Source organism: Papaver somniferum, chromosome 6 (assembly GCF_003573695.1).
Source record: "Papaver somniferum cultivar HN1 chromosome 6, ASM357369v1, whole genome shotgun sequence".
Taxonomy (NCBI): Eukaryota; Viridiplantae; Streptophyta; class Magnoliopsida; order Ranunculales; family Papaveraceae; genus Papaver; species Papaver somniferum.
Genome location: NC_039363.1, coordinates 154,647,410 through 154,658,648, shown reverse-complemented (window position 1 = coordinate 154,658,648; position 11,239 = coordinate 154,647,410). Strand labels below are relative to the sequence as shown.

The 11,239-nt window shown below is 39.1% G+C and overlaps 1 protein-coding gene across 1 annotated transcript; it reads left to right on the top strand.

Moving 5' to 3' along the window:
- Positions 1 to 2,714: 2,714 nt before the first annotated feature.
- LOC113289854 (ubiquitin carboxyl-terminal hydrolase 2-like) lies at positions 2,715 to 8,415 on the top strand. The gene is made up of 3 exons (XM_026539277.1): positions 2,715 to 2,813; positions 3,596 to 6,162; positions 7,861 to 8,415. Exons 2-3 carry the CDS (start codon positions 3,608 to 3,610, stop codon positions 8,093 to 8,095), a joined length of 2,790 nt encoding a protein of 929 aa, XP_026395062.1. The 5' UTR covers positions 2,715 to 2,813; positions 3,596 to 3,607; the 3' UTR covers positions 8,096 to 8,415.
- Positions 8,416 to 11,239: the final 2,824 nt, after the last annotated feature.

The window sequence follows — 11,239 nt, the reverse complement described above, 5'->3', positions numbered from 1 at the left end:
AAAACCCTAGTTTACGCCAAACTGCGCCAAGGCATGCCATGCCACATATGCCAATGGCATGCCAACCACCTTGCCGCGCCATACCCTGCTGGCCTTCCCCATGCGGCCACCAAAACGAAGGCGTGCGACGATCAACGACCACCCTTCCATCCTGGATGCAAATCCTAGCCTTCCAAGGTCGCCAAACAACGCATGGTAACCTTTGGCCCAAAACCTTAGTTTTGGCCACGTCAAACCGCGCCAACGCATATGCCATTCCACATGTGCCAATGGCATGCCAACCACCTTGCCGCACCATACCATGCCGGCCTTCCCTATGCGGCTACCAAAACGAAGGCGTGCGACGATCAATGGCCACCCTTCCATCCTAAATGCAAATCCTAGCCGTCCAGGGTTGCCAAACAACGTATGGTAACCTTTGGCCCAAAACCCTAGTTTTGGCCACGCCAAACCGTGCCAAGGAATGCCATGCCACATGTGCCAATGGCATGCCAACCACCTTGCCACGCCATACCATGCCGGCCTTCCCTATGCGGCTACCAAAACGAAGGCCTGCAACAATCAACGACCACTTTGTTCATCTAAGATGCAGATCTTAGCCGTCCAAGGTTACCAGCTAACGCATGGAAACCTTTGGCCCTAGTTTGGTCGTGCCTAAACAAAGCCAAAACACTAACTTTTGGCCGCGCCTAAACTGGGCCACGTTAAAGCCATACTGATCATACTTTCATGCCACTGGCTACCAAACGAAAGGTTGCAATAATCAACGGCTACCTTCCTCTTAAGATGCAAAATCTCGACTGTTGAAGGTCACCACCGAGCCGGCAAGTCTCCCAAGCTCCACTTGCCAGACAACAACAACATGCTACATGTTTTCCACGAAAACACTCGAGACATCAACACGTCACAAACTGGGGGATGCTCATTGGGTATTGGTTTGGCGGTTTACAACGTGTGGCGTACACTACGCTCGTTATAAGAAAGTGTCATAAGGATGAGGCGGTTAGTAAATACAGGGAGTAATGGTGAAACGCTTTCTTTTATGGAACATCAATTCCAAGCGCTACCGGTTACCACCTCCTCCCATTTACTCACCCGTTTTCCATTTCTAATGAGACCAGAGTACGTTTCACTTCGACTTGTATAAATAGGCATTACCTATTTCCACCGAACAACAAGTTTTCGGTCAGGAACATACAACACTCAGAAATCACTTGTTAGCTTTCCCATCTGTTAGCCTTCACTTTCTGATACAAGTCAAACAACTACTCTTCCAGAACCGACTATTCTGGTCTCAACACTCTCTGTGCTTCCCTCCCCAAAACCAACCATTCTCCTCCTATTTGTGACTGAAGCAAGTCTGGAATGGCCATTTCTTGGTTTAGGCCGGATTTGTACAGATTGATCTCTCGAATCTAAAGTAATCCCTTGCAGTACATTTTTTATGGTTTAGACTCGTTTCTCACCCACTCACGCGAAATTACCGAAATCAGCAGAAACCGTTTTCACCCTCAAACACCTACGTTCTCCTCCTCGTCTCGGATAGAATTGAACATAGCGCCTACATAAAGATAAATCTTCTTCTATCGTGAACTCTATAGGATTAATGAATGGTTGGGCCATTATCATGATTTCTTTGATGTTGGAGAGAGTTAAAATGTATTTGTGTTGCATACAGGGGAAGAGGATACCCTAGCTCCTTATGTAGATTAGAGTTCCAACGGCTCTATTTTTTAAAAAACTAGCCGTTGAGGCGAGGTGTAATATGAGTGTACGCAAGATAAGACTGATCAACATATAAAATATCATATAAGTGGAAGCAGACAAAGTTACTCAATATTCTGATTATAACAATCGGAAGTTTATGGAGTCCACCATTAACTTCCGACTAACAGTGGCCCCAAAATAAAATTTTCCTAAAATCTTACATTTATTGAATTTTGAAATTACCATAACCGGAGGATAATCTAACTTGTCTATCTTCCGACTACAAGTTGCCCCAGATTCAATATTCGCCAAAATCCATAGGTTTTGAGGCACATAGACTACCATAATCCTTAGGTTTTCGAATTTTGGAACTCCTATAATCGGAAGTAGACAAAGTTACTCAAATCTCTGTTACCACAATCAGTAGTTTGTGGATTCCATCACTAATTTCCGACTAATAGTGGTCCCAAAATAAAATTTTCCTAAAATCTTAAATTTATTGAATTTTGAAATTACCATAATCGGAGGATAATCTAACTTGTATATCTTCAATTTTCTACTGATTATGATAGATGCCCCAAATTCGAAATTGCTAAAAAAGATGAAACTTCGAGTTTTCTCTAATTTTACAATCGGTAGTCTAAGGATGTTTATTAGCTACCGGTTGTGGAAGTAGCCCAAATTTAATTTGAGAGGAACAAAGTAATAATCGGTTGCTATAAACGATATTTAACTACCGATTATATAAGGATATTTAGGTACTTTCCGAGCCACTAGAACATCCCACAACACCAGCCCTTGGTTGGGAATAAAAAAATCGCCCTAATCCTTTCGGGGTCGCCCCTAAAAATGTTAGGTACATGGGCCTCCTAAAATCGGCTAAATAGAATCAAAGATACTCGCGTGCAGTGCACGTGCTAACTAGGTAAAGACAATTTTACCCAGTCTGTATTACAATATCTCCCGATATTGTCCCACCTGAAGGCATTAACCCTTGCCTTGAACACTATCACTTTTTTCCCCCCTTTCCAGTTTCTTCAATAGTAACTCCAACACTCTGCTCCCCTCCTAACCTCATCCACCTCCTCGCTAACCCTAAAACCAAGGTACGATCTCTCTAACTCCATCTCTCGTTATATCTCTGTTACCGAATTCATTATCTCTCTTCTTCCATTCCCCCCTATATGTTGATTATCTAGGGTTTGGAGTTTCGTGCTTCAGATTATTAAGTACAACAGAGATATCTGTTGTTCTTTTTCTTTTATTTATACTAACACTATGTACTGGTAAAATGCACCGGTTTTTTATTTTTTCTATTTAATTATCATTTTCTGTTTCTTTCTATAGTCTCTAAAATCCATATCCATCCTTAAGGTAGAAATCTGTGTCTCTATCTACGCATAAATACTTTTGAAGATTATTTAAGTAGAAACCCATTAGTTTAACTAGGATTCTTTTTGTTTAATTTGCTAAAGTTTCAGATATTATTGTAGATATTTATTTATTTTCTTTTATGTTAGTGTTAGAAACATCTATGTACATTGTTTATTAGCTCACCTGCTCATCAGCACATTAGTTCGGAGTTATTGCGCTAAGTTGAGTTATAATGAGATTTCAAGTTGTCGTCAGAGTTGTTACCTGATAACTGAACTTGAACCAGTGTTCAAGACCAATGGATCTTTGAGTAAAGTAATAGATAGGGCATGTAAGAGATTGGAACTGAATATAATACAATCTGCTTACTGATAATAAGCTCCTTCTAAAAGTTGCAACTTTTCGTGTTTAGGTTGTTGCCCTATGGTTTAATGATGGGTGGTTACTTTACTTCGAATGATTTGATTGTTTTCTGGTACTTCTTAAAGTAGTAATGTTTTCCTGTTGTTTGCAGTCAGATTATTCAATGGGGAAGAAAATAAAAAGGAAGACAAAAAATATACAAAAGGAGAGGGCGGTTTCCTCTGATTCCTCTAGAACATCTTTGGCAAAATTAAATCCACCTCCTGTGAATGTGAATAATGACTCTTTGCTGGTAGTGGAGAAAAAGCTGTGTAGCCATATTTTCGAGGGTGTGCATTTTGATAAAATTTCTTCGAAAATTAGTTCATCAGAATCTGTTAAGTGTAGGGATTGTAGAGAACATGCTAGTGAGAGGAGGGGAGCCAAAGGAAGGAGCAAGCACGGGAAGAAGAACGGAGCAGGCTCTGTGCAAAAGAAATCAGAATTAAAACCTGTTTGGGTGTGCTTAGAATGTGGGCATTTTTCTTGTGGGGGTGTTGGATATCCAAATATTCCACAAACACATGCCTTCCAGCATTACAAGACCAGCCGTCACCCTTGCATCATTCAATTTAACAACCCCAAACTACGATATTGCTTTCAGTGCGATGCGTTAATCCCTTTTGAAAAATCAGATGATAATGGTGAGCAGAAAGACCATCTAGGTGACATTGTAAAGGCAATTAAAGGAAAGTCATCGAGAGGATCTTCAATGGATCCCGAAGATGTTGGAGGCATAATGAAAATTGAAAATGCTGAATCTTTGGTTCTGGATGGAAGTGGTCGGTACATAGTGCGAGGCTTGCTCAATCTTGGAAACACCTGCTTCTTTAATTCCGTTATGCAAAACCTTCTATCCATGGACCCATTGCGCGATCACTTGATGAAACTGAATCGGTTTGCTGGACCTCTTACTATATCACTGAAGAAACTTTTCATTGAAACAAGCCTCATATCAGACTCAAGAAATGGGATAAGTCCTAAAAACCTATTTGGATGCATTTGTGCTAAGGCCCCCCAATTTAGCGGATATCAGCAACAGGACAGCCATGAGTTACTTCGATGCTTACTTGACGGGCTGTGTACCGAAGAGTTGGCTGTGAGAAAATTACATAACAGTGAGAAAGATGTGACCAGTTCAAATTCGTCTCCCGTCTTGGTGGAAATGATCTTTGGAGGCCAACTATCTAGTACTGTATCTTGTGTAGAATGTGGTCACTCATCTAATGTGTATGAGCCTTTTTTAGACCTATCACTGGAAGTACCAACGAAGAAACATTCGTCGAGGAAACCATCAGTACTCAGTCGACCTAAGAAAAAGAAGTTGCCTCCAAAAAGGGAAGTAAGAAAAGGTGGAAAGATCCAGGTAAAGGAAAAAAATGATGGTGTTCTTGTATTGGCTAACACCTCTTCAGGCATATCGGGAAACAAGGAGTCTTCATCAGGACCAGTCTTTTTGCCTCTCATGGAAGAAGCACTTGATAGTATTTCATGGTTGGATTATCTTGGCCCAGATGCAGCATTAGATAAGGGTGTTTTGCTCTCTCAAAATAATGATGATCCAGTTATGCAAGCTTCTGAGGAGAAACTATCTGATCAAACTGATATGATACAGAATAACTCGGACTCACAAAGCCAGGTTGTCTCCGCAAATAAGGAATCCACACCTGATTTGGGTTCTTCCCAGGTAAACTCTTGTAAGGATGAACTCCCTTCACAGGCTCCAGATTCTAAAGCTATTTTGCTTCCATATAAAGAGGACATTTCAAATACTGAGGATATATTGACCAAGGAAGCTGAGACATCCTTGTCTGTTGCGGGCTGTGGACAAGATACAGGGTTTGATGGCTTAGGAGATTTGTTTAATGAACCGGAGTTGGATTCTGTTCCCAACTCAGGATCTTGGTTTGGTGAAAAAAGCTTCCCGGAAAATGATATGTTAGAATCTAAGTTTTTTGCGGGAAACAGTACAGAATCTGATGCTGATGAAATTGATGATAAGGGTGCACCAGTTTCCATAGATACTTGTTTAGCACATTTTACAAAAGCTGAACTTCTTCTTTCCAGTGACCATGGTTGGCTCTGTGGGAATTGTTCTAAGATTATGCAAGATCAAGTACCGGAAGAAAGTAAGGAATGCCAGCCAACTATTGGTCTGAATTGTCAGATCAATGAAGGTCAAAGTTCTTTATTGGATATAGATGAAAATTTAGACAGGGGGAAGCAGGATAGTGATATTCATTCCACATCAACTAATCAGACCCCAGTCTCCCAGTTGGTGAGATCTGATGGTTCGGCAAACTATTCTAAATGTAAGAGTATTACTGAGGATCAAGAAAGTAATGCTGATCTTATAGTTGACACGTCTAATTGTCAAGTCGATTATTCATGTAATGCAAATGGGTCAGGTACTACTGTAAGTTGTATTAATCGAGCAGAAAATATGGATTCGGATTGTTCAGCCGCAACGCAGGAATCCGGTGAAGGCGAGGAAGTGGACTCTAAAAGTCTGAAAGTAAAGAGGGATGCGACTAAAAGGATTCTAATTAATAGTGCTCCTTCAATTCTCACCATTCATTTGAAGAGGTTCAGCCAAGATACTCGTGGCCGCTTAAGTAAATTGAGTGGCCATGTTAATTTTGAAGAAACAATCGATCTTCGACCATATATGGACCCCAGGTAAACCTCCAACCTTTTCATGTTTGTATTCATTTTTTTTTCAGTTTCTGTTTTATAAACCATGCATTTTGATCTTATTCAACTGTTCATACATTTTCTTGCTTTTCAAATCTTGTTCCACCATTGTATACATTTCTGTGTCCTCAACAATGAGAAGCATTTCTAGAGTATACTTAATGGACTCTCGAGCCAAAAGATAGAAATAAAGTAATGGCAATGAGAATCAAAGAGGAATAGATAAAGCAAGCTCTAGGCGAAATCCACAGCAACTCTGTCGATGATTCTACTAATCCAAACAAATGGAACCCTTGGAAAATAAACACATGTCTTATTTAGATTGACTAGAGCACCTTCCGTTAGAATCTAGTATTAAAAAATAAATAGGGTAAAACATGTTAAAAGCTCCTGTCAATACTTCATATTGTTACGCCTTAATATTTGTTTTTCTTTTTCCTTCCAGATTGGACTTTGTTTTGATTGAAAAATTGTTAGCTTTTGTTTTTGCTTTCGTTCTGAATAGAAACAATCTAATTGCGCATTTATGTGTTTTTCCTGCTAATTCACGATTGGGATTATCTGTTTCTATCTTTGTTGTTTGACACTTATTATGTGTCATTGTTATTGTGTGAGTTAAACACAATTAAAAGAACTAACTGAAACATCTTTCAACCCGTCAACCCAGTCTGAGTTGTTCATTGCTCACCTGCAATAATGGAAACTATGAGATACAATCTTTTAAACTCATATCTCTATCACATAGGTCATAAGGATATGTCTCTTGAGAAAACAAGGGTGATTGTTACAAATACGTGATCAAGCCACACCCCCATGAAGTCCTATCCATAATGTTCCTATGCTTTTTTTTAGATTGTAGGGGCAGAGCTTAACTTATTGCAATTTAATGTACAACTGTCCAAAAAACATCATTTGCCGATCTCTAACACAAAATAGGTAACAACCTAAAAGAAAATCCTAGATTGTACATCAGGGCTGGCACTTGAGCTCTCCTCCATAAACCCAATGGGGAATAATGTGCCATGACTGTATTAGGAAATAGGATTTAGTTTTAATGAGCAACCACCGATCAGCTGTGAATTGTCAAGTGCTCTAATTCCCACCATAAATTGTCCATTTCAGCCATAGTTGAGTCTTCGCATGAACATTTCATCCAATAGGGATTCGTCCCACCATTATGAAAGGCACTTGCATTATTTTGAAATTGCTAGGCACTCGAATGTTAGAAAGGAACTGGCGGTTATGATTGATATCTGTTTAAGTATTTCCAGTTTAGAAGTGTTAATTTTTTAATTTTCATCCCATGACTCGGCGATCAAACCATGTGCCTTCTGTAGTTCTTTCTATCTTGGAAGTCGTATATTTTTGTAGCCACAAAAGTGATTTGTTCACCTGACGCTGACGAATGTTATCCTGCTACTTATTTGAGAATGCAATAGTATTGTGAAGTGGGTTGCATTGTTTAATTTGAATCTTGTCCAATTACTATCTAAAGATATCATCTCTGCACAAAACCGTGAATTTTCCTTGCACTATTGTTGAACTTCCTATTCTATTTTGTTATTTTCGATAAATTAATTGTCTAAAAATTCTTGCAGTGGTTTTTGAATTTGTGGTTTTTATTGAGTATGATCTTTTTAATGAGTTCATGTTTGGATTTGATTTTACAAACTGTCTTTGCAGGTCTGTTGGGAAAGGCGAGTACAAATATTCTCTGCTTGGAATTGTGGAGCACTCGGGGAGTATGAGGGGAGGCCATTATGTTGCATATGTGAAAGGTGACAAAAGCAGAGGGAAGAAAGAGGAAGATAATGAGGGTTCTACATGGTATTATGCTAGTGATTCCCACACACGTGAGGTTTCTCTAGCAGAAGTCCTCCGCTCTGAAGCGTATATATTATTTTATGGAAAAAGGTAAGATGTTCTATTTGTTATTATTGTTGGTGTTTTGATATTAGTATCATGAAAGAGAATCAATCATCCAACAGAGGGGGAGATAGGGAGAGGAAAGAAGACATGCGGACCAAAGCAAAATCCGACTAAAAGATGTAAAGAAAAGGTGAAATTAAAGTTTTAGTTTTGTTTCCTACGGACCCTTAAAAAGGGTTCGTTTTGCTAAATCATAGAAAGCTGGTGAAGGTGGAAGAATGATATTATAATGTTCATGGGTTTGTGACGGGATACAAATTTTTGATGTATCAAATACTAGTGGTGAAATTCATTAATATTTTCAGGAAATTTCAGTGTCACAATTTCACTCATCATTTCAAAGGATGGATTTGATCCCTAGAAATTCGCACATTGTACAAAATCAGACCTACAGGATCTTCTTCCACTTTATACAGAGGCGGCCCCTTAGTGTTCCTGGATTACTCGAAATACCTGGAGTTCAAGTCTGGCAATGGCTTCAGACTCGGGGTGCATCGACTTTCATGAGCATTGGATAAAGCCCGAAAATGTTGTGTATCTGGATTTTTAGGCCAAGATCCATGCACAACTGTGTCAACGTTTCAGTCAGCCTAGCACCATAGCACTTCCTTTGACCAGACCGGAGTGTCCACACTTCAGTCGGCCTAGCATCATACCAGTATACCACTTCCTCTGACCAGACCGAAGCGTATGGCGCCTCTTGCCTCAGGTGCCTAAAGAAATGGCTTAGCAGTTTGTTAACTAGTTTTTGTATCAAGAACAATAATAATATCCAAATGGGATTTACTACCAGTGTCTAGGTCTTAAGCTTCTCTCGGGTGTATTCTGTACGTTAATGGTGAGATGAAGAGCAAAACAGTATGCTCATCTCTAGTTTACTTTGATCGGTCTACCCTCTGTCCTTAACTGGAGAGCAATCTATGAGGCTTGTAAGACCATCTCGAATGAGGGTCATTGAAGATGGTCTAAGGGATCTTTAATAATTATTGAAGTTGTTGTGAAAAGGTTGCTTAGTTCCAATTCTTCTACTTTTCATCTTTTGCGCACTGGTTTAAAACGTCAAAGATAATGTTTGATACAGGTTGGGGAATAAGATTTCTCAAGAGAACGATTTTGGGGCATAGGGAGAACTTTCAGGGCATATCTATTGATTTTTTTTTTCGAGGGTGGGTGCGTGTATAAGAGGTGTTTAACGGCCAGCTGTACTATTAAGATATGCTTGATTAATTAATTAATTAATTAACAATGCAATGCAATGCAATGCAATGCAATGAGACACATAATTATCACTTTCTGCAATGCGAACAAGATTCAAACAACCATTGGTGGTACTCATGTTTAGACAATTAACAATGCAACTGAAAGTAATGCGATGAATCAGAATGGCACTAGGAACTGGATTCCTCCACCCATAGGAAAACTCAAAATTAACATTGATGTTTCTGTTTTACCCAATAATTTTTTTGCTGGCATTGCACTGATTATTAGAGATTTTACAGGAAGGATGGTGGAAGCCTGGACTCTGGTAGAAAGAGCTAGAGATGTTGCTCAATCTGAAGCAATGACAGTGCTAAAAGCTCTTCAGTGGATTCTCCAGCTGCAGCTTCAGAATGTCACTGTGGAAGGTGACAACAAAGAAGTTATGGAAAGCATCAGTGGTAAGAACATCATCACCAGATGGGAAGATAGTAACATCATTAGAGAATGTCAGCATTTAGTCAAGTGTTTAGAGAATGTTCAAGTTTGTTTTAAAAGTAGGAACTGTAATCAAGTGGCAGATCAAACATTTAGTCAACTGTAATCAAGTGGCAGATCATACTTGCTAAGTATGCCAGGAATAACAATTGTGCTAGGAAATGGAGTTCTGAACTCTCTTTGTGTGTCATGTCTAGGTTAGAAGTTGAAAAAATGTCCTGTAATGTTTGATTTGGCTTGCCTTGTGCTTAATGAAAATCCTTCAGTTTTTCTTTCAAAAAAAAAAAAAGATTAATTAATTAAGTTTTTTTACTTTTTTCTTTTCTTTTACATTGCAAGGGAAATGTACAATAAAACGTATATCCCACAAATCCAAGTCTTATTTTCTTGTATTTGATTGATAAACTGTGTTTAAATCGAAAAAAAAATTAGAGTTTTACGGTAGTGACAGAGTAAAGTTCGACAATTGAAACAAATTAGCAGCCGAACTGTTAATTGTTCTTCATTTTGAAGTTGCCGATGAACACTTCGACTGATAATTAACCACCGAGTTCGGTTGTCCTATTTTTTGACCAAATCCGTTGAATATAGTGAAGTTCAGCTAATAACTTGTCTACACATGCTTTCGAAAATTTGGCTGACAAACTATCAGCTGAACCTCTGAATATTCTTCGTCCGAACCTCTGAGTATTCTTCATAAGAACACCCTAGGTTCGGCTGACAAGTCATTAGCCGAAGTTCGATTTGTTTAAATAAAAAACATAGGTCTAGTTGATAACTTTTTATTGAAGCATAGATATATTAGAAAAAATTAAAACATGGTTACACGCGGGAATGTTGTTCCCCTGGTGTCATTTATTATTAATTGTTTTAAAAAACTGGGAACAGTATGTTCCCATATATCGGCCTGAAATGCTCCCTTTTGGTACAGTATGTTTCTATATATTAGCCTGAAATACTCCTTTTTTTGGTTGTTATTTGTCGCATGGATGGCAAGGACGTCTGCCGTATGGTTAGCATCCTTGTAATTATGTTAAATTTTTTACTAGGGAATTGCATCCAGTCTTCTTGTAATTTCAGAAATCATTTCTCTTATGTACCATGGGGGGGTCTGATCGTTCCTTGATGAAATGAACTAGTGTTTGTGAATCTGATTCAATGTAGATTTAGTCCATTGGTAAATATCGATCGTAGAACCATGAGTAGTGCCCAGGTCTCAGCTAACAACGTTGTTGTGATCCATAAAGGTTGGGTCATTGTAACAATGATTGTGGTTGTCGAGTCCCTGCTGGTCCCGAATGTTCACGGGTAACACCATCTTGTTGATTTTTATCCAATGTGGGTCTGGTGGTTTCCAGCCAATTTTTAGGAGTCCGCGTCTGTGAAGTATCGATTGTCATTGGATTCATGCCGGGTAGAGATGGCGGTACTTAAGATA

What these genes read in the sequence shown, in the direction of transcription:
- LOC113289854 (XM_026539277.1), top strand. Translation starts at nt 3,608, where the DNA reads ATGGGGAAGAAAATAAAAAGGAAGACAAAAAATATACAAAAGGAGAGG. An exon ending in CGACCATATATGGACCCCAG is followed by an intron (nt 6,163 to 7,860) that starts GTAAACCTCCAA and finishes CTGTCTTTGCAG; the next exon opens with GTCTGTTGGGAAAGGCGAGT.